This window comes from Podarcis pityusensis (assembly GCF_964106645.2).
Source record: "Podarcis pityusensis genome assembly, chromosome: 9".
NCBI lineage: Eukaryota > Metazoa > Chordata > Lepidosauria > Squamata > Lacertidae > Podarcis > Podarcis pityusensis.
Window position 1 is genome coordinate 59,365,010 of NC_138034.1, and position 24,137 is coordinate 59,389,146.

At 41.1% G+C, this 24,137-nt stretch overlaps 1 protein-coding gene across 4 annotated transcripts in view; it reads right to left on the reverse strand.

The window, feature by feature from the left end:
* LOC308485265 (melanopsin) overlaps positions 1-24,137 on the reverse strand; it is a 47,481-nt gene that overhangs the window by 12,112 nt on the left and 11,232 nt on the right. For 3 of the 4 annotated variants that reach the window (XM_081020909.1, XM_081020911.1, XM_081020910.1), the window contains 6 exons: positions 14,063-14,199; positions 10,989-11,122; positions 10,427-10,630; positions 6,774-6,945; positions 4,890-5,048; positions 1,872-1,979 (listed from right to left, as the gene is read on the reverse strand). In XM_081020909.1, the coding sequence (XP_080877035.1) occupies positions 1,872-1,979; positions 4,890-5,048; positions 6,774-6,945; positions 10,427-10,630; positions 10,989-11,122; positions 14,063-14,199 (914 nt within the window). The remainder of the gene's footprint in view (positions 1-1,871; positions 1,980-4,889; positions 5,049-6,773; positions 6,946-10,426; positions 10,631-10,988; positions 11,123-14,062; positions 14,200-24,137) is intronic. The other variant, XM_081020912.1, reaches the window with a different exon arrangement.

A 24,137-nucleotide genomic window follows, 5' to 3' on the forward strand; every position in this document is an offset into this window, starting at 1 on the left:
CAAATGTGCATATATTTGCTTGTTGCGCACAGTTAATGTTGTTTCTGTTAGTCATGGTGAAGAGTTAAGAATAATGGAGGGCCCTCTAGTTTCTGCTCTTGTATTTGCTTTTCCCTAAATGGGAGAAAAATGCATTGCAGTATTTGGGCTAATAAAGATTCTGTGTTGAAAAATCTTCCAGCAACTGGGAAAATAGGAACAAATCCCTTGGGGGGGGGGGAGTTTAAAAGGGAGATACCTGAACTGTAAAGTATTTTAACAGAATCCATTAGTTTTTGAATATAGAAGCAATTTCAAGCTCAGCAGAAAACTCAGTTTTACTGTGTTTCGACGCTACAAATTACTTGTCTTTAACTGTTAACCAGACTTGGCTGCTGAACTGAAAAAGGAGCGATAGCAAACTGGAGTAAAAGATTTCAAATCATATTTCATGATCCTGAATGCATGGTTCACTTACAGAAGCATTCAGAGCTTTAGAACCTAACACAGTGGTACCTTGGTTCTCAAACTTTATCCGTTCCGGACGTCCGTTCCAAAACCAAGGCGCGCTTTCCCACAGAAGTAATACAAAATGGATTAATCCATTCCAGACTTTTAAAACAACCCCTAAAACAGCAATTTAACATGAATTTTACTATCTAACAAGACCATTGATCCATAAAATGAAAGCAATAATGTACTGCAGTCACACAATCAATCAAACAGTAGCTGAACTGGGTTCCACAAAGTCACAAAAACAAAACAAAAAAGAGCGCTAAAACAAAAATGCAAAATAAATAGCAAAAATAGACAGACCTCAGCATAACACTCAAAACAGAGGCGTAACACTCAAATGTTCGACTTCTGAAAATGTTTGCAAACCGCCACATTTACTTCCAGGTTTGCAGTGTTTGGGTTCCAAGTTGTTTGAGTACCAAGGTGTTTGAGAACCAAGGTACCACTGTATAATCCTAATGGGACAAAGTGCTGCTCCCTGTCCCAATTTATCTTGGACCCTGCCATAGGGAAGCAGAGAAGGCTGATGGGTGTCGAGGCTTCTAGGCTTTCTGATTACATCACTGGTATGCACCAGGCCGTCGCACTAGCAGCCCTGTACTAGGGAGGAGTGAAGTGTACAATCTTAGTGAAGTATCTTAATGAAGAGCTCTAGCTCAGTGGTAGATTATATGCCCAGCATGCAGATGGTTCAGTCCTCCACATTTCCAGGTAGGATTGGAAGAGCCTCTTGCCTGAAGTGCAGGAGAGCTGCTGCTCACCAGTGTAGACAAAATTGAACTAGATCATGGGTAGGCAAACTAAGGCCCAGGGGCTGGATGTGGCCCAACTGCCTTCTAAATCCGGCCCACGGACAGTCCGGGAATCAGCATGTTTTTACATGAGTAGAATGTGTCCTTTTATTTAAAATGCATCTCTGGGTTATTTGTGGGGCCTGCCTGGTGTTTTTACATGAGTAGAATGTGTGTTTTTATTTAAAATGCATCTCTGGGTTATTTGTGGGACATATAGTGGGAATTTGTTCATTTTTTCCCCAAAAGGATAGTCCGGCCCCCCACAAGGTCTGAGGGACAGTGGACTGGCCACCTGCTGAAAAAGTTTGCTGACCCCTGAACTAGATGGACCAATGGCCTGGCTAGAAGCTTACTAGGTTTCTATACTTAGGAATTTGCTTGGTCTTGCAAGGTCTGTGACACACTCTTCACCAAATACCCAGCATGGAACTCTATTCTGCAGAATACAGAATCCAAATGGAAGGAAATACTCAAAATGCAGTGATTCAAGTAATACGTTCTCTTTACCATCCAATGGTGAATTCATTCGAAACAATGCATATCTCTGTATAAAATATTAACATAGGGATGCATTCACACTACCTGTATCTTGGGTGAATGATTGCATAGATTATGGGATTGTAGATCGCAGAAGCTTTGGCAATAACAGCTGGCACTGATTTAGAATATGGGTTTAAGGTCTTGGCATAGCTAGAAACAAGAAAAAAACACAGCATTAAAATACAAGGGTAATAACTAAAAGGGCCAACACTATCAACAAAGCACAAAATAGTTTGAATATTTCCTGACTGATGTGAGGTTGAAATGCTGTAGGGTGGAGGACCACATTTGATATTTTCTTCTGGTATTAAACTTCAGGATTTCTGCGAGAAGAGCAATTACTCCAGAAGTATTAAAACATGCTCAATATCAAGTGTACTTTGTTGTTGTTTAGTCATTTAGTGGTGTCCGACTCTTCGTGACCCCATGGACCAGAGCACGCCAGGCACTTCCACTGCCTCCCGCAGTCTGCTCAAACCCATGCTGGTAGCCTCGAGAACACCATCAAACCATCTCGTCCTCTGTCGTCCCCTTCTCCTTGTGCCCTCCATCTTTCCCAGCATCAGGGTCTTTTCCAGGGAGTCTTCTCTTCTCATGAGGTGGCCAAAGTATTGGAGCCTCAGCTTCACGATCAGTCCTTCCAGTGAGCACTCAGGGCTGATTTCCTTAAGAATGGAGAGGTTTGATCTTCTTGCAGTCCATGGGACTCTCAAGAGTCTCCTCCAGCACCATAATTCAAAAGCATCAATTCTACGGCGATCAGCCTTCTTTATGGTCCAGCTTTCACTTCCATACATCACTACTGGGAAAACCGTAGTTTTTACTATACGGACCTTTGTTGGCAAGGTGATGTCTCTACTTTTTAAGATGCTGTCTAAGTTTGTCATTGCTTTTCTCCCAAGAAGCAGGCGTCTTTTAATTTCGTGGCTGCTGTCACCATCTGCAGTGATCATGGAGCCCAAGAAAGTAAAATCTCTCACTGCCTCCATTTCTTCCCCTTCTATTTGCCAGGAGGTGATGGGACCAGTTGCCATGATCTTTGTTTTTTTTATGTTGAGCTTCAGACCATATTTTGCGCTCTCCTCTTTCACCCTCATTAAAAGGTTCTTTAATTCCTCCTCACCTTCTGCCATCAAGGTTGTGTCATCTGCATATCTGAGGTTGTCGATATTTCTTCCGGCGATCTTAATTCCGGCTTGGGATTTATCCAGCCCAGCCTTTCGCATGATGAATTCTGCATATAAGTTAAATAAGCAGGGAGACAAAATACAGCCTTGTCGTACTCCTTTCCCAATTTTGAACCAATCAGTTATTCCATATCCAGTTCTAACTGTAGCTTCTTGTCCCACATAGAGATTTCTCAGGAGACAGATGAGGTGATCAGGCACTCCCATTTCTTTAAGAACTTGCCATAGTTTGCTGTGGTCAACACAGTCAAAGGCTTTTGCATAGTCAATGAAGCAGAAGTAGATGTCTTTCTGGAACTCTCTAGCTTTCTCCATAATCCAGCGCATGTTTGCAATTTGGTCTCTGGTTCCTCTGCCTCTTCTAAATCCAGCTTGCACTTCTGGGAGTTCTCGGTCCACATACTGCTTGAGCCTGCCTTGTAGAATTTTAAGCATAACCTTGCTAGCATGTGAAATGAGTGCAATTGTGCGGTAGTTGGAGCATTCTTTGGCACTGCCCTTCTTTGGGATTGGGATGTAGACTGATCTTCTCCAATCCTCTGGCCACTGCTGAGTTTTCCAAACTTGCTGGCATATTGAGTGTAGCACCTTAACGGCATCATCTTTTAAAATTTTAAATAGTTCAGCTGGAATACCATCACTTCCACTGGCCTTGTTATTTGCAGTGCTTTCTAAGGCCCATTTGACTTCACTCTCCAGGATGTCTGGCTCAAGGTCAGCAACCACACTACCTGGGGTGTACGAGCCATCCATATCCTTCTGGTATAATTCCTCTGTGTATTCTTGCCACCTCTTCTTGATGTCTTCTGCTTCTGTTAGGTCCTTACCAGTTTTGTCCTTTATTATGGTAATCTTTGTATGAAATGTTCCTTTCATATCTCCAATTAAGTGTACTTTAGGTGTCTTTAATTATTCTTCACTGCATATCACATTATAGGTTCCAAACAAAAGATGGTAGGCATTTTGCAATTGCTTGCAGCATTCTGTTTTTGAATCAGAATGTGTGGGTTATTACATGCACAAGCAATTATCTACAAATCTGCATAGGTGATGGTGGACATTTTTATAGGAAAACAGGCAGAAAATCAGATACTTTAATGTGAAGTAGAATGGCGCATCACACTCCATTTTCTCTGCAGGAATATTCCGGGGTGGGGGGTGGAATTCACCTCTAACTAGGTGTTTATTCTAGCTTCTGTATACAGGTGTCCACCCCACTTATGCAGGGGTTACATTTCAGGCTTCTATACAATAAGCAAATATCACTTAATGGGGGACAGCCTCAAAACACCCTTTAAAAGCCCTCTCTGATGCTCTCTCTCCAATCCGGACCAAAAACACTGTATCCAAAAATACTGACGACTAGAATTGAAGCTCTGGGGCTGGCTGGAGGACACATGGAGAAGCAGCTGCTGCTGCGCTATTGCGAGCATCAGCTTTTAGGCGGGGAGGCTGAGCAGCCTAAACAAAGAGACTGCTGCACCTCCAGTCTCTTTGGGGCTTCCTCTGCCGTCACCGACATCCTCTTTGGGCTCCAGGGAGGGTTTCCTCATGAGCAATGAGGACTCTCCAGGTCTCTCCCACCATCCCTAGGTTTGAATCGAATTATTCATTTACTTCCTGGCACCATGCGTATATGTGGTCACATGTGAGTCTATTGCGCCTAAGTGGGGGGGGGGGCACTTGTAAAGATGTTTAGCCTTGTGGATGGTAGCATTTATTACAATTATGTCTCATTCACAAAGCATACCAGGGAGAGAAAAGTTCTTACAGTCCTCGAGGGAACTGAAGTTTCAGGATGGATTGCTTACACACACATATAATCCTTATCCACCCTTGACTGAAACTGCTTCATTGATGGCTTGCCACTTACCCTGCCCACGCAATCAGAGTGACACAAGCATATGGGGACCAGGACAGAACAAACACCACAATAGCCACAAAGGCAATTTTTGCTAACTTCCATTCACTCTTCACTGACTGTGAAACATTCGACTTCCGGTTATAGGTTGATCCTAACTTCTGAACGTTCCTATGAAAGAAGCAGCAGGAGGTATTTTAAGGAAAAAACACTTCATTCAGCATATGAAAGGCATTACTAGCAGTAAATGCAATGGTGCATAGCTTCTCTTAAAACAGCACTTCAGAAAAAGAGGCAGAGAACGTGTATGTGTGTTCTCCTAATTATATTTAGTTCCCCTCCCCCACCTGATATACTGGTCTCATGAACTTTTGTGAGATAGCTTACATTGGTAGCAGCTTTGAGGTGGATGAGAGCAGGACAGGAAGTACAACTAATTGCTCCTTCCGTTCCCTACATTCTGCGTAAGGTTTGTAAAGTGGCTCTTACACATGGTGAGATTTGCATCAAAAACATGCACACCTCAAAATGAAGATGGCTGAGGACCTTTGGAGTACTGTGGTACCTCTGGTTATGTACTTAATTTGTTCCGGAGGTCTGTTCTTAACCTGAAACTGTTCTTAACCTGAAACACCACTTTAGCTAATGGATTCTCCCACTGCTGCTGTGCCGCCACCGCTGCACGATTTCTGTTCTCATCCTGAAGCAAAGTTCTTAACCCAAGGTACTATTTCTGGGTTAGTGGAGTCTGTAACATGAAGCATATGTAACCTGAAGCATATGTAACCCAAGGTACCACTGTATTGCAAAAGATGCAAGCAGAACAAGGAATTGTTGTATACATACAGTGGTGCCTCGGGTTACAGATGCTTCAGGTTACAGATGCTTCAGGTTAGAGACTCCATTAACCCAGAAATAGTACCTCAGGTTAAGATCTTTGCTTCAGGATGAGAACAGAAATTGTGTGGTGGTGGCGTGGCAGCAGCAGGAGGCCCCATTAACTAAAGTGGTGCTTCAGGTTGAGGACAGTTTCAGGTTAAGAACGGACCTCCGGAACGAATTAAGTTCCTAACCCGAGGTACCACTGTACAAGGATTATTTGCACTATTCCAGCCTAGTTCTATGAAGCTGGGATTCTTCCATATTTATAGAAAATGGTTCAATGAAAAGTATTAACTAAGTTCCTTTGTATCCACATTCTCTTAGACCGATACAATAAATATAACCAACCAATAAGTCCAAACACCTTTAAAAAGACTGCCCAATTAAGGGCAGACTTCTAACCTCTGGTAGGCCACAGCAGGTTTCAGTGGAGTGGCAGAGCCACCACAGCATCCAGGACCGCCCCCCCCCCCACTGCTCATGCCAACCAAGGTAGAAGAAGGTGGAGAGGAAGGGAAAGTGTGCATGTTTTCTGCAACCAAGCCTGGATTGGGCCCCTCACCACAGTTTGCTGGTAGCTAGACCAGTTTAGGGTCCAGCAGCTCCTTGGCTGACTCAGGTCCACCCACTTCCTGACTATCGCTGACAAGGGCTCTGCTGACAGTAGCGTCTGCCCATCTGTGTTTTGGGCAGTTAGCAGAGGGATGTCTGCTGTAGAGTCTCCCTGCTGGTAGAGCCAGGCACAGCCAGGCAGAGGGGACACCTCCAGAAGTCTCATCCATTCTCCCTCCATTCCAGCAGATCAGGAATTTGGATTGCTCTGCCCAAGTCAAAAGTCATCAGGGACAGAAAGGAAAGTAATTCCCATAAAAATAGATATTTCTTGCCATTGATCCTCTTCTTCTTTAACAAAGTCTTGAAGCCATAAGCAGCAAGTTAACTGTGATTAAAAAGAAGAAACAACCAACAAAATAATTATCTATTTATATGAATATTTTTCAGCGCTCTGCTTACCTGCCAGTACTTCTAATGGCCAGAAACATGAATAGATAGCAGTGGAAGATTATTATCAGAGGGATAAAGAACACAAAGCAACATAACATCATGGTATAACTTCTGTTTGCTGGAGAATAGGATACGTAGTCCCATGTACAAGATATCATCAAACCTTCAGGTATATAGGAACCTGAGAATAAACATGATTATTAATACAATGCATAAATAAGAACAGATGCAGGAGCTTGACAATTAAGAAAAAGCAGCACTACTTCATAGGAGACTGTTATAGTCTGCTGCGGTAAACATAACAAATAATTTTGTGACACTATTAACTTATTGTGTCATAAGCTTTCAGGGGCCACAATAGCATAATAGCAAAATGGCATAACTTAGTTGCTATGCATAGTTACTCGGAAATAGTTCAGTGGCAGTTGCTTGTAAGAAAGCATGTCTTGGGCTCAATTCTCATTGGCTGTGCCATTTCATGCTGCAGATTGGCTTTCACTTTTAATCTCACTGCTGCTTTTAAATTTATTATTTGTTGTGTGTTGTTCTGATCTTTCATTTGTGAGCTGCCTGGGGAGAAGTGGTTCTTAAAAGATAAAATACAGTGGTACCTCGGGTTACATACGCTTCAGGTTACATGCACTTCAGGTTACAGACTCCGCTAACCCAGAAATAGTACCTCGGGTTAAGAACTTTGCTTCAGGATGAGAGCAGAAATCGTGCTCCAGCGGCACGGGGGCAGCTGGAGGCCCATTAGCTAAAGTGGTGCTTCAGGCTAAGAACAGTTTCAGGTTTAGAACGGACCTCCAGAACGAATTAAGTACTTAACCCAAGGTACCACTGTAATCTAAATCAGGGGCAGCTAATATGGTGCCCTCCAGAAGCTGTTGGACTCCCAAACTCCTACCAGCATGCATAATGATCAGGGATGATGGGCAATGCATTCAAGCAACATCTGGAGGCTACTGTGTCTACTGCCCCCGATTTGAATAAAATCAATAACGTGCATCAAATTATGCACATATCTACTAGGCAGTTAGCCCCTTTGAGTTCAGTTGGATTTACTCTAAGGTAAGTGACACACAGGATGATAGTCTAAGGCCACAATCCTACCCATAACTGGGAGTAAATATCATTGATCTCAATGGGGCTTACTTCTGAATAGACATGTACAATCAATGCGCATAGGTTTGCACCTGCTAGTCATGCAAACACTTGTCTGAAGCTCGATGGTACATCCCCCACAAAAGTTTTCAGTCTCAGGGAAAAGTATGTTTGCTTTCTTGAAGAGTTCAAGTCTGTCCTAGAAAATGCAGTTATGATTCTGCTGTCTAAAAATGGCATGCATTCAGTCACCCAACTGGGCCTTATTAAGATCAGTTCTTATTACGAACAAATGTATTATGCACAAGTAATCAGAAAACTGCCAATCTTCCATGAGCAACCTTTTAAAATCTTCACATGGTCACGCTGAATGCTTCCTGGGAGGCAAGAAACCCTCTGAAAATGATGCTGGCAAATAGAGATAGGGTCAGCTCCTTTTTCTTAGACAAATTTGATAGCATTTATTAATAAGGCTGCTCTGCATGTCCTAGTGGTTAATGCCATTTTCATTATGGGTCTTTCAAGGCTTTTCTAGCAGGGGCTTTTGTTCTAAATTAAATCATAAATCACTGATTCGACAACCCTGAACTTTCAAAAAGTTATGCTGGAAATCTATCTTTCTATATCTATAGGGGATGTTAAACTGAGAGGTTAATGTGCATAATAACTGGCCATTGTGCTTCTTATAATGATATTACAAAGATATAAATATCTTTAGTTTCCAAATATTTCTAATATTTATGGTATTATCTGTCATATATTTACATTTACAGGTGTTACATTTCTCACTACTCCAGAGTGGCTTACAAGTAAAAATATATAAATCAGATTAAAAACACTCCTAACAATGCAACAAAATAGACATAACAGGGACTATAGCTGTCAACCTTCCCTTTTTTTGCGGGAAATTCCCGTATTCCAGAGCCGTTTCCTGCTGCTGTCCTGGATTGTTAGATACCCCGTAGACTGTCCTCGGGACAGGTGAGGCTGCTGATCCCTTATTTTCGAGGCTGCTGATCCCTTACTTTCAAATCTGAAAGTTGATAGCTATGGCAGGGACACATAGCAGAACTCAAGAACAAAATCCCTCAGGCTTCTTCAGCTGTTAGGCTTTCTCTCCATATACAACCAGTGGCAGCTGGTGAGGTGGGGGCAGAAGGAAGCTGAAAGCTTCCACAGAGAAGTGGCAGCTTTGGGTTGTGTGCAACTCTGCCATTCGACCTGTGCAACATCTGTCTGCTTGTGCAATGCAATTTCATTGTCTTCCCCAGCAGCCTCCTGTGAACCCTCAAAATCTGCTCCAGGGGGTTGGGGGACCCTCTGAATAAGATTTTGGGGGCATACAAGCAGGAAGTCCCATTGAACAAGCAGAAGGCTGCTCATTCAGTACTGGATACAACCCTGAGGAAGGGCATCACTTCCTCACTGGCATGTGCCATCTATGAAGGTAGCGGTGGGCGGAACAGCACCATTCTGCTGCTCCAGTCTTCATGAGAGGCACTCCATCCCTCTTACTTATCCCACACCTGACTGCACAGAGCCTTCAACCAGAGTTTCTGGCAACACTGACGGCTATGCTACTAGATATATGCTGTCAGACTTATTAACTGTGGGACCTCTGTGGGATTATCTCAGTGCAAGTATCATACATAGAACTGTAGAGATGGAAAGGATCTTAAGGGCCATCTTACCTGCCTGTCAAAGCAGCTTATCTAAATATGACAATTTAATAGATACAGGTGAAAGAAAAGGAAGAAGAACCACAGGTTCACAGGAAATGTGTTTCAAAATGTGTTTCAATTACAGCCTGGATACTTCACAGAGCTGCAAGACTGCCCATGAAAAATAACTTGACACGTTGAGATTTCTTTCCCTTATTTTTTTTCTGCAGATAGTGCCTTCCTGCTCCTTCCTTCCTTCCTTCCTTTCCATTTTCTATTTTACATATACAGGCAAAATAAAAACAAACATTAAATCCCCTTTGATTTCCCTCCGCACCCCGTTGTGGATCTTAATATAACGATTTCCCCCTCTGCATCTCTTTCATAACTCTATTCCTGTAAAGCCTTTATCATTCCATAGTTCAAATTTTTACTACAAGTTTTATGTCAACCCTACCAATGTGTGTCATTGTTTACAATAGTTTTTCAAACAGATTGTAAGGCTTCCCCCACTCTTTATTAAAGTCCTCCTCTTCCTGCTCTTCTTTCAAATAGCTACATGAAGAGATGCAGACATAGAGTAAGTCAGATTCCAGTTAAGCTTTCTGTTGATGCAGCAGCTCTCTTAATGAGGAACCTAAGGAACACCTACCGGTTCTGCTAGCTAGGACAAGTGTTGATATAAACCTGTTCATCTACTTTTACCAGCTGATTCACTTTGAAAATAAGGACTCCACCACTATAAAAGAACCAGATTTCTCATTGGCAATAATGCCCTAGAAATGCTAACTGTCACCCCATTTGCTAATGTCACTTAGCTGTCCCACACATATTTAAGAAAGCAAAGACAATGCACACAAGACAGTATATACATTAAGAAAAGAGTAAGTAACATACTCCATCCAAAGAGAGGACATACGCTCCATCCCAGCGAGTAGAGCCAGACAAAGGCAATGATGATGCACGAGCGTTTCTTTGAAGACCTTTTTATAGACTGCAGAGGCTTAGTAATCACACAGTAGCGATCAACTGAAATAGCTAATAAAGTCATCATTGAAGTTATTCCAAAGAGTGCCCCACAAAAAGCATAAAAGTTACAACCTAAAACAGAAAGAAGAGAGTGAAAGGTTTTCATTTTTGAAATGCAGGGAGGGAGATGGTACAAAACAAAACAATCGTGCATATCTTTTCACAGACTGACATGGTTGCTTATATATTATGATGGTACTGGGGTGGGGACACTGTACTGGTCCACCTTTCACAGGCGGTTTCATTAAAAAGAAGCAGAAGGGAGGAAGAACTGACTTTAGTGACAAAAAGACAGATATGCTCAGTAACTCTTAAAACAGGGTCAGTTTGTCTATAGCAGCAAATAGATTTCAACAACCTTCTCATGCCACAAAGACAAGTTCCATGAAATAGGGAGAGGTTCATGTGCAAAACAGCATTGGAAAAGTACCTATGTCTCCGAGTATCCATTCTGTGTGCATGCTGTTGAGAAAGCAGATTGGAGCTTGAGTTGCAGACATCAGAAAATCACTTGCCGCTAAATTCATTATGAAATAGTTTGCCGGTGTCCTCAGCCGCTTGTTGCTTAATAAGCATCATCATGGTGCCCCCAAAAAGGTGAAAGAAAGCAAAACAGTGAGTTTATCTGTAATTATAATTCAGTTTATAAAATAAAATAAACCACATTTATTTAGTTTTGCTAAATAAACCCTGTCACCATACTCAAGACTCATTGGATGGGTCCCTTACAGCACTTCAACCTCCCCACACTCAAAAATGTCAAGGACTCCAAAATTAGATAGGACCTCTTCAACAACAACCCAGCCAGGGTTGTTGAGCTAACCATACCAGGGAGCTTATCAGCCTAAAAAAGGTTCAGCTGGATTTTCCTCTCCACATGGACAATATTTTCCTACAGTTACCTTATTAGAAGAGAGCTTAATCCACTTGGAGCTATCCAAGGTCCTACTTTGGTTTCAACTTGATCATTGTTTGAAGTGAGCTTCTGACTTACTTGACTTTGCCTGTTTTGACTCCACATGTCTCAACTATCTGGGACATTCATTCATTCATTTATACAGGTATTCTTATATGACCCCTCACTCGAACCGTGTACAATATACTTGCTTACCTTCACAGCCTTAAGCATCCACAGAACAGGACACTGCGGATGCTTCAAACATAGTATCACCTTGACAATCATAGTACTAAAATGTTGTAACAGCAACTTATTCCATACTTTTATTTCAAACTCAAAGCACCATTAAGGTAGTTTTATACTGGATTCAGCTTAGCAGAATTTTACATATTTATCTATCTTGGGAAATGCTTCTCCCTCCACATATAATGCTTGGGAAATGCTTCTCCCTCCACATATAAAGGTATGTGTGTGACTGGATCATTTCTGCTAACATGGAGATAATACAAGTTGCTTTTCATTGCTTTGATCTCTCTATGCATGAAGAAATGAATGGAAATTGAACCTTTGCCTGAATGTCTATATGTAATGTATACTTACAAAGAAATTGGGGAGGGGGGCATCAACCTGAGTATGTTGTAGGCATGTGTGAATCTACTTTTTGAATCGGAAACATTAGTGCAAAATCAGTAGGTTAAACTATCCCTTGGCGCAACTGTTAAAACCATCCACCATTTATTTGCCATGGGTGCTACAGGTGCATCATTTCACATTAGTATTCCTATGGATCATCTTATGCTCTCATTCACTAAAAAGATAGGAATACTGTCCCCTGGTGGGAAAAATTGTCCCTGACTTTCTGAATCCTACCTGCATAGAAAATCACAATACAAGAAAATTTACCAAATAAATTATTTTTATAGACCTGCTCTACAACATTGCATTGCTTTCATACCACATTACATCTTCTCAGCAGGCAGCCTGGGTAGCTCCTGAGCCACATCTTTACAGATGCTGGCATGATATACTACTCTTTGATGTGCTTGTTTTTGACAGACCCTGCAGCGTTAGCAGGCAAAGACAAAACAGAAGGAATCAGAAGGAAAGAGAATGCATTATGAACTCTAGTACTGCTTCTTTAGGTCACTAGGTCAAATCTTTCCTTGTTTAAGCATGACCAAAAGTCATTACTATCTGACTGCTGCTCAGTGATCCATGTGGCATTACTCAGCAGTTTCAGTTCACCTAGAACTCAAAGCCACAGCTGTCAACGTCCACAGAAAGTTCATCAGAATATCAGGGCACAGCGCCTGAACTCCCTGATATCTGGAAGGCAACCTAGTCACAAACAAATTAATGTTCAGAAGGTACATTTGCCCCCATTGCTACCACTTTTGGAACTCAAATTCTAAAATATCCCAAGCGCAAGTCGTCTCTCTCCCACTTAAATAGATATATTTTGTAAATGTGTGATTTGCTGGGAGGAAATGTTGACGAGATTTAAAAGAACGGCACACATGACACGCAGAACAAGGCTGTTGTGCAAAAGAACATCCCATCACCGGCTCAAAATATTGTGACAATTTTAGAACCTAGGAGGTATCACCCTCGATTTCTAGTGATATTTTCACAACAGTCTATCACTGTTTTTATGGTAGCCTTTCATGAAGATTATGTGTGACACTGTGATGTGACACTAGTAAGATGTTAAAATAAAATATGCTTTCATTTTCAGTGGCTGAGCTCAGAGCAATGTTAAAAGATAATGAGCAACTTGTTTCAGCAACAGGAAAACCATTACCTGGACAAAATAAACCAGGGCAAATTCTGACCTCCTATATGGAATCAGAGAAAATGTTTTTAAAATAAGTCATTTCAATCTCTCACAATAGAAAGTCTCAAAACCGAAATTCTTATATGAGTGGTTAACTTGGCCACTGTATTTCTGTTTACCATTGTATATTATTGAGGTGACAAAAACATAATAGAAAGTCGGAATGTGAATTTCATCAAGCATTCCACTACGATATATACAATCTAAAAATCTTATTCACAGTTATATGTGCAAATACCTACTTGTGTTGGCAGTATTAATGCTAGAACAGATAGGGCTTGCCAGTAATTTGGTATTTTTTTAAAAAAATAAAGTAAAGAACATCCTTTTCACAGAGAAGTTGCAATCCTGTGTACCTTCCCTTCTCTGGTATAATGGTGCTTTTCAGGGTGCTAGTTGAAATTCTGCACATCTCCCATTCCTGCCTAGTCATACCTCTCTCATATTCACTTTGTTGCTTTCTGGTGCCTGTTGGCTATATTTCCAAGCAGGCTTTTGAACCAGCCTCTTGTTTTCTCACCATCCCTTTGAATACAGCACCACTGCTTTAATCATCAAACAGTAGTAAGCAGGGATATACCCTGAGATATACCCTGATCCTGAATGTTCAACTTGCAGGTAGGTATAAGAGCCGTATCTCCCTGCATGTGGAGGTGAGACCAGAGACACATGGGTACCTCAACAGCTCTTCAGGTTGTTGATTTTCCCCTTTCATTTAAAGAGTACAAAAAAAACCCTATTCAAACTTATCCCCAGCCTGAGAAAACCATACCTGTAAAATGCATAGAGGACAAGGAGATTTCCTGTGATTCCAATAGAACCAATGACAAGAACACAGGAGCCTACAGTGTAAAGAACACGATCAGGAACATCTACTTTTATTCGGTGCTGAGTTCCCATATTCTGTGTCTGAAAGTGGGAGAGGGGGAAGGAACAGAAGAGGAAACAAAATGTCACCCCAATCCATGTGTTTTCATTGAAATGATTAAAACATGCCATGTAACATTACTTACCACAGATAACTGTAGTATTTTAGTCAATCAAATATTTATAGCTTTTAAAAAACCATGGAAAGGAGAGTTTACAACAGAAAAGCTGACAAATGTTATTCTCATATAAGCACACTTCAATAATCCCTTGGAATGGATATGTAACAATGGGTGCTAGTCTGGACTTTTTACATGGCTTATTTCTATGGATTATGATATCAGTGCAGCTGGTGTGAGATACAGGCAACACGCAACTTAAGGACCCCTGGACAGTTAAGTCCAGTCAAAGGCGACTATGGGGTGTGGCGCTCATCTAGCTTTTCAGGCTGAGGGAGCCAGTGTCTGTCCACAGACAGTTTTCTGGGCCATGTGGCCAGCATGACTAAATCGCTACTAGCACACGGAGGACCATGGCGAGCGCCAGAGCACACAGAAACTGTCAGTACATGGAAACATCACCGCTGCAGACAGCCAGATTGTTGACATCACATGATGCGCCTATCTGTGGGAAAGAAGAATTTCCCCAGACGTTCACAGGCTGGATAAGTCTTTGTGAAGAGTGTAATTTGAAACTTTCCATTTGCACATGTTCAGGAAGTTTGTCAGACGTGCTAGAAGAACTGAACTGAAAGGACGTGTTTTTCTCTGGTGCTGCAATGTCAGAAATAAACATCATGTAAATAGATTTCTGACTTATTTTCTTTCCCCTGCGGAAGCAGGAGGGAGGGGTTGTGCATTTTACCCACTCTTGGGAAAATGTCGCCTATCAAAATCTCCCTGGTCTGTCTGGATGTCAGCCAGAGGAGGTTACCGGTATGCAAGCTCTGAGGACAGTGAGAGGGGCCAGCCTCTGTGGAGGGGGCTTGCAAACCAACAGAAACGCCAGTGACCTTCCCTCCTATTTATGGTACCTATTTATCTACAGTACTTCCACTGGTATGCTTTCGAACTGCTAGGTTGGCAGAAGCTGGGACAGAGCAATGGGAGCTCACGTGGACTCGAACTGCCAACCTTCTGAGGCTCAGTGGTTTAGACCACAGTGCCACCCATATCCCTACTGTCAACTTACAAAGTCATGTAAAGCCAAAAAACATTGGGTTCAATAGCAGGTGGGATTGCCAAGCTTTTCCCCACTCCGATCACCCGCCCCCTTTCCCCTTTTTGCCAAGCACATAAAGCTAAATGCACACAAGTTAAATGTGTCTAAGTGTAACAACATCCATGGTAAGACGTATCCCAAATCAAATAACTGTGTGTGTGGGGAGGTCTCCTTATTTAGACATTATTTTCCATATGCAATGGCATATGGCAGCTTTCTCCAGCCTGATGGCCTCCAGATGCCTGGACCCCCACCAGCTCCATCCAACATGGCCAATGTTCAGGGTTGATGGGAAGACACCAGGTATCGGAGACACCAGACTGGTACATGGGAGGAGAGGTGTGGAAATGGGTCAGGAGGAAGCTTGCAACCCATCTTTCTGGAGAGCATCTTGCGTACCTAGCTATACAGAGTGAATAAGACCAAACTAACCTGTTATTTGGTGAACATATCAGAGGTAAGATAAAAAGTGATAACACCCACTGTCTCAAATAAAAGAAAATACTGTAATAAGTGAAGTATTCCACAAATATATGAAAATTATGTGTAATTAATCAGCAGGGAACTAAAAACTGGTGCAAACTCTTTGTTGTTGTTTTTAGCTGTAGTAGAACCTGAACATATTTACATCGTTGAACCCAAATTGGGGAAAAAAGAATAAATAATGATGTGGAATAAGGACAGGACTAGCTAACTAAATAATGATGTTGTTGTAGTATACTTGCTAGCTTCAAACAGAATACAGACCACACAAAAACCCAGTATCTGGATAAAGATATGTTTGAATAAGATAGTTTTGTGGCTCATCTGGACTTCTGTAGTCAGAGCTCTAAATGGGCTGGAAAACAACAAGCAAGACAGTCTACTCGTTTCCAGAATTCTACTCTGTTGGAATTCCCTGCCTATTGCGAAGATGAAAAGCTCGGTAGAGAAATGAGGTAAGAACTCTGGTGTGCCTCTGCCATGCCATAATGACCACTCCGTCTCTGTAACTGTTAATGTTGGTGACAAAACCTTTTATTTCTATTCTCTGACCTAAAGGCCGGAATAGTTATAGTTGTTTTGCCAAAGAATTAGGCACATTAACTTATTTCAACTTACTTTGCAATTCATATTCCTAACATGAACTATGCTTACTTTCCCCCATGTAAGCTGAACTAGTTAAGGTGTGCCAAACTAAATACTAAACCCTTCTTGGTGGAACCAGAACCAAATTAAGACAACTTTAGGATAACTACGCAGCACATGCTCATGCAGCCAATTGTACCATCTCTTTTTTAAAAATAATCACACACGCCTGAAGAGTCTGTATCTTCCTTTCTATAAGCACCTAGAGCACTGCACAAAAATGCTGGTGGTAAGAGTTGAGGAATCCATGTATTTTCCCATTCAGAGCTGCCTGAAATATGAAGCTTAAAGGGGTGTGGGAGCCAAAATATAACACAGAGGTGCTAAAACCTCTACTTTATGTCACAATCGTTGTAATGCATTCATGGCTAAAAACCTTTTGTCAGCGGACTGCTTGCATGCCAGAAAGCTTTACACACTCTAATTTGTCAAAGAATGATTTAAAAGAAGAAGAAGAGGAAGACTAGATTGCTGGCTGCTACATCAATCAAAACATCATGTAAAAACATTTAGATGGAATTGCCACCTTCAAGTTTCAATGCCACAAATGGAAAACTCTTCAGTCATATAATATATATAAAATCTCAGCGGAGAACACCTTTTTGAGGCAAATTGCTATTCTTTTCCTCAGGGTCTCTTTCTAGCAAGCAAAGCTGTTGCAGGGAAAGAACAGGGAGTTTCAGAGTGACCAGTGGAATAGCAGATATAGAAAGCAAAACAACCACTTCCAAGATGCTTTTCTCACTGAGACATAAAACGTAAAGGTCATACTGGAATAGCTCAGTTGGTAGAGCACGAGACTCTTAATCTCAGGGACATGGATTCGAGCCCCATGTTGGGCAAAAAAAATTATGCATTGCAGGAGGTTGGACTAGATTACCCTTGTGTTCCCTTCCAATTCTATGAATCTATGATAGCTCAAGGATAAAAGCATGGAACAGAGTGAGTTGACAAGTGGCTGAGAAGGAGAGGGTTAAATCACAGAATTCTCTTGCTATCTCTCCCTGTTTGCAAAGAATCATAGAATTTGGTCCATATGGTTATAATAATATAGGGGAGTATTGTTTTCATTTCTTATTGTGGTATGTATTTTTGTGCTTTTATATTGTAAACTGCCCTGTGATGTTTGGATGAAGGGCAATATAGAAATTAAATGAATGAATGATGTAATTCCATCCCTAGGACCTCTAATTCGTGTAAGGCACAATTAATTGCTTTTTGAGGCAATTGGCTCTTCTTTATACTAACAAAACTGGAAAACGCTAACTTTTAAAGACCACCATGAAAAAGCTATGGTTGGCAATTTATGTCAGATGTAAGTGATAAAAACCAAGAAGTATTTATCCCCAATACATATATTTACAAGATACCCTGGTTCATGAATTTATTTTATTGGAGTGCAACAGTAGCTGCCTAATCCAGTATCACAAATGCACAAATAGGGTTGCTATATTTCAAAAAGTTAAAAACCAGGACACCCCGAAAGCTGTTGAAGATGCAAAGAAAAGGCACTTCCGGTAAAAGCCCTACACATACATATTTCTGCCAGAACATGCTGGGAATTCAGTGATGTATGCTGCTGTTTCATAGCAAGATTAGCACAGATGCACAGGCACGCACTTCCCACACCCATATAACTTTAAAAGAGTAGCACAAGAGAGCAACGGAAATAGAAGAATCAAACATTCTGCTACCATACGATTTCAGTAGTGGATTGCGGAGATCAGGAGTTACTACAGCATTACTCGCTTGTGGAAACAACTCAGAGGCCATGAAAGAAGGCAGGTTAACAACAGGAAGATTTAAAGGAATTATTGGAAAGACTATTCAAGGCAGCAGAGATATGAGATGATCAGAGCCCCCCCGAACTTGAAGCATGGGAAGTCCCAACAAAAATTTATAATTTAGGCAGAATATTTGGACTATTTGATATGTATTTTTATAATTTGGAACATTCAATGTGATTGGATTGGATTGTTAAAATGGGAAACTTAATAAAAATGATTTTTTTAAAAAGGAGTTACCACAGCATTACTATAGTAACTCATTTTACCACACAAACACACCCATAGACTATTATAATGTTTTTAAGCAGAAACATGTCTTATTGCTGTGGCTCTTAATAATGCAACAAACAAGCAAACCCTTTGTTTTATAGCTCTTGGTTTTTAATGTATAAAACATTAGTTAAGAATGTAAGGAGAGCCTTGAATCAACCCAAAGGCCCATCTACTTAGCAGCGTCTTCTCAGAGCATCCAATCAGATGCCCATGAAAAGCCCACAAGCAGGACCTGAATGGAAAAGTCATTGAGACCAGTAGTCATTAATAGCCTTATCCTTCATAATTTGTCTAATCCTATTTTAAAGCCATCCAGGTTGATGACCATCATTTCTCCAGAAACAATCACCTGATGCCTACATTATGGGCTTTTTGGCGTCAGGTGAAGACTTTCTTTTGTACTCTTCTAGTCATTTTAATTAAATGATTTAGTGCAGTAAGATATGGGCCCTAAATAACTTCCCAGTTTTTATCCTGATATTGTGCTGGTCTGTTTTTATGCCTTTTGTGCTGTTTTTGCATGCTATTCTGATGCTTGGGTTGCATTTATATATTTTACGGTTTTTTGCAAACTGCCCAAAGAACTAACTTAGTTGGTCTTTAAGGTGCTACAGGAAGGAATTTTTTTATTTTGCCCAAAGAGTGTGGTTGATGGAAATGCAATGAAATAAAATAAATACTTTTTAAAAATTATTTTATTTCAGCTGCCTCGGACTTGGGAAAGGAGGGAACAAAACAACAACCATAACAACAAAAGCTTCAGTGAGTTAACTGGTAAATTTCAATTACCAACCTGTTCAATGAGAATAATGATGCTGCACAAGATCACACAGAGACAATGGCTGCAAAGCATTATCTCTATTTTGAGACAAGCAACTGATATAACTGTAATTAACAAATGATACCAATTAATACTGCATTTCAACTTAGCAGGGCACGAACAGAACAGCTCAATTTATACAACCAACATCACCCAGCAGTAACCCCAGGATCCCTCAGATATTGATGCGCATGAATCAATGTGTGAGGTTCTTTCTGAATTCAGCTGTTTTGTATTTAATAGAACATGACAGCTATAAATGTGGTTCGCATCAAAGCATCACGGTGCACAGAGCTGATCAATACAAATAAAAGAAGGCACCTACTGATGTTATTGTTTTCCTGTTTGTTGAGTTCTTCCTCTTTAACACACTTTTTTATTTAGGAACTCAGGAAAGGGGTTACACACACACACACACACACACACACACACACACACTTTAGGTTCTGCAACAAAATGTTGTCATGCATATACTTTGAGTGCTGTTGTTCAGGGCTCTAAGACACTGTTCAGGGGAAGATCTTGCAAGGGGCTTGATGCAGAGAAGAAAGGATGGACCACTGCAACACACTCAGTTCTTCTGAAAATGGACCCTAGGGTTCCCTAGCCCTGTTATCAATGTGAAACCCATTATCAGCACTGTATCTGTTTAGTGGAAGGATGGGACGTAACTTTTCTAAATACGCAAGAAACTGAAGTACCATCTAACCAACGCTGTTCCCCTTTCCCCCTCTTGCACAGCTTCCTCCCAATTTTCCTAGCTCAGGAGCTGTCCTTGCACAGCAACTGAATTGACAGAACAGGAACATATGACTCATCTGAAATATCAAACAGCCCTACTTGATGCACTAAATCATCATCATCATCATCATCATGTCAGAATGATGGTTTAAAACGGCCATCAAAATCCCAACTCTCACTTTAAAAAAAATACCACTTCTGGAGCCCCACAAATGCAGGTTACTGCACATGTGACAGTAAAATGATTTCTTTTATTACCTTATTTCTGACAGCTTGTCAAAGTGTATTGTTTTTACCACTCTTCAGATCAGAGATAAGTTAGAATTGTATTTTTTTAAAAAAAAAATTAGGGTAATAATTTCAGAGTAAAACTGGGGCAACCCAGTCAGATGGGCGGAGTACAAATAATAAATTATTATTATAATCCAATGAGCCAATGAGAACTTTGCTGATAAATTTCCAGAAACTAAGCTGCATATTCAATCAAACACCTTAGAGGTATGTGAGTTTTGAAGCTTGGTTTCCTGCAATGTGCTAATTTACATGCCTTAGACTAACATACTCAGTAATGAATAATGTGCTTTTACGGAAAAACCTTCTACGTCTTCCACATCCAGTATGGCCCACCTGCCATTTTCAGGACAAAGATCCTCTCCCATTGTTTTATGAGAGCTGGATGTTTGCATCAGTAGGCCTGTTTTCCATGATGAAGGAGTGGACAAGGAGAGGAAAGGAGGGAGAGAATGATATTGCTGCATTGGGAATAACCTTTTAAAAAATGGAACAGTCATGTGCTCAGTGATGAAGTAGACAATACTTTGGAGGGAAGAGGGTTCATGAAGCCAACGCTCTGTATTAAATCAGTTTCAAATCTAACAACAATTTATGAGGAACAACTGGACCATAATGGATCACTAGGGGATGCAGGACTAGAACTTTTCCCTCTCACTTCTAAATAGTGGGCTGCAGTAGGTAACTGCAGTCTGCAGGACAGCTTCTCCAGAAAATTCCAATGAGATCAGAAGCCTGCTGCACAGTATCATAGAGCAGGGCTTTTGATGTGGCTGCATCTGTTTTTCCCTTTTATAACATTTCGTGTGCCTGAGCAGCTTATGGCCACACTGTTGGCCCTTCATTCTACCAGCCAAATGCCAGGGCTGAATCAAAATATTGTGCCACAGAAGCACAGCCCAAATGCCCCCAGTCTAGTAGACCAACATTTTTAAAAATAAAGGATCATAGAATTGTAAAGTTGGAAGGGACCATGAAGACCATTTAGCCCAACAATGCAAGAATATTTGCCCAACACGGGGTTCAAACCCACAACCCTGAGATTACGAGTGTCCATTTGCTTTACCAACTAAGCTATTCCAGCATTTGATGTACCATTCGGACACCATTTCCTGCCTTCTGTGATCTTCCAATTCTCATGGTGCCACCCAAATTAATCACTTCAGCCAGCTTCATGTTAGGGTCAGCTCTGCCAAAAGCTGATTATGCTTAAGTTTGAATGGCATTATTTCACTAAATGGCAGCAATCAAAGAAAAACATCCAACACTTAAGATTTTCACCATCTTTGAAGAATATTTAACATTTTCTGGCATACATTAGTGCATGTAGGTTACTTAACATCTACTGAAGATTAATTGTAGCAGAAGGTATGTTTATAGTTTGTGCATCAGATGATGACCTTAATAATACAGAAGTACTTTGTGGAAGTGCTATCTAGAGCCACAATAAATTTCACTTATGAGTTTCCATGGCATTTGGAAAGGTCTGCCATTTAAACATTTATTGCCCAATTCCTGTCAATCAGATATTCAACAGAACTTGAGTATTCATGAATTTTTATGAGCATGAAGCTAAAGAATATTGAGTTCAGCAAAATGAACTCTAACAGGGTCAGTTGTTTTTCACCTGTTTGTCCTTCAAAGCATGGTCTAGGTATACAGAGTTAACATTAAGACTTGACAAAGTTCACACATACGGCATTTCTTTTCAGAATTAGAATATACTGAAATCTAAGCTCATGAAGTAGATCACATACAGAAAGTAGAAGTACCGTATTTTTCCATGTATAAGACAATATTTTTTCCTTAAAAATAGTAGGCAAAAATTGTGGGTCGTCTTATACACGGATAGCAGAGGGGCGACGAGTGATTGGTGGCAGCAGCAAGCAGATTGGCAGCGGCAATTGGGCGTGTGATCGGTCACTGCAATAAGGCCTGTTGACGATTGGCTGCAGCAATTGGGTGTGCGATTTATGTCAGTGGTGAGGTGTGCATGCAATCAGCTGTCGTCGCTTTGAATGGGCAGGTGGGGTTTTGGCGGCGATCATTTGTACGATTGGTGGCCGTGGCGATGAGTGCAATTTGCATTGGCAGGCAGGCTGTAGAGCAATTTGTGGCGGTGACCCCCCCCCCCAAAGAAAGCTAAACAGCTCTGGGAAATCTCCCCCCCAAAAAAGCTCAAAAAAAAATGTTGCAGTCCAAAACAATAGGGGTTGTCTTATACATTGGGATGTGTTATACACAGCAAAATACACTATTTTACTACTCAGCCATAAACATGCTTATCTAGAAGTTGCAAAGAGTGTATCTTAAATGTTAAGTGTGTTTAGTGTGAAGTTGCAATTGTAAGAACCTGATCCTACTGTTTAGAATGCAAATTTAAATTAAATACAGGAACACTTGAACCAATGCAAAATAATAAGTGGTGGCATTGCATGCATGCAAATTCAACTGTGCTGATGTGGCCGCACCATGCACAGCCCTACTTGAGTCAAATGTAGGTCAAGAAGAAAGAAGCACAGGGGTTAAGCAGGCGAACAGTAACATAACCCCTTTTCTATCCCTGTCAACAGCTGGGGAGAGCTGGCTTGGTGCCTGATTTGGCTAGCCAAAGCCCTACAGGCCGCACGACAAAGTCCTTGAAGCCTGACTAAAGCCAAGTAGAGATGAATAGGTGGTGGCAGATGGCTGTGACCCAGAGCCAGAGCTCCACAGAGATGGCAATATTTTTCCAGGAAGCCCACCACCAAAGGAAATTTGGTAGCAACAGCAGGTAATCAGCAGTTCTGTGGAGGGTTCCCAGGCAGCAGACAACTTGTTCCAGAGCAACAAGGAACCATTCAAGCCCCTTAAATTCATTCATGAATGGATCTCAGTACTCCAGCCTAATGCCAAGCACTTCTTTGCTATTCTGCACTTAATCTGTAGGTCTACTGATATGCCTGGGAAGAAAGAACAGGTGAACAAGAGATCTTGACAAAAGGCAAAGCGACTTCTTGTAAAACTCAGGCTGTCTTGACTGCTGGTTCCTGGGTCTATACATGATAGACAGGCTCTTCACAAAGGATTCCATCTGCTTATCCCTAAATTAGTTTTCATCCTCCTTGCAAGCACATGACCTCTTCAGTTCCGTGTCCAAGGCTGGTTGTGAGTTTAGAACATGCCTTGAGATTGTCGTTGTTGTAGCTTGGTAGTTGCTCATGACACAAAAACTGACTCTAGGTCACAACATATTTAAGAGCATAAACAAAAATACATTATAATAAAATTGCATTTACATAAGAACACATGCAATTCATAAATTGATAAATGGTATATAATCCTGTTACGTAGTCAATGAATAGTAGGCATATCAAAGGTCTCATGCAGCATGGAGCGTATAATGAGAAATGAGGATTTATTCTCTGCGATGGTTCTATTTGTAAACAGCAGGCAAAACAATTAGGGGAACAGGCCCATGATTGTGACAATCTCTTCCAAAAAAAGCATGGATTTGCAAACTACACTGCAAAACAGAAAATCTACTCAGCCCCCAGCTTTTCCCATAATGCAATTACCACAGCATGTGAATAAAAATAACTCTGAATTCTAAACTGGAAGTTGAAGGAAGAGGAAAGGGTGAAGGCGAGTGAAGGCAGAATTTTGCATGCTCATTGCAAATATTTGCAAGGCGTCTATTTGAGAAAGACGCTGGGACTCCCTCTATATGGTGCTTGCAT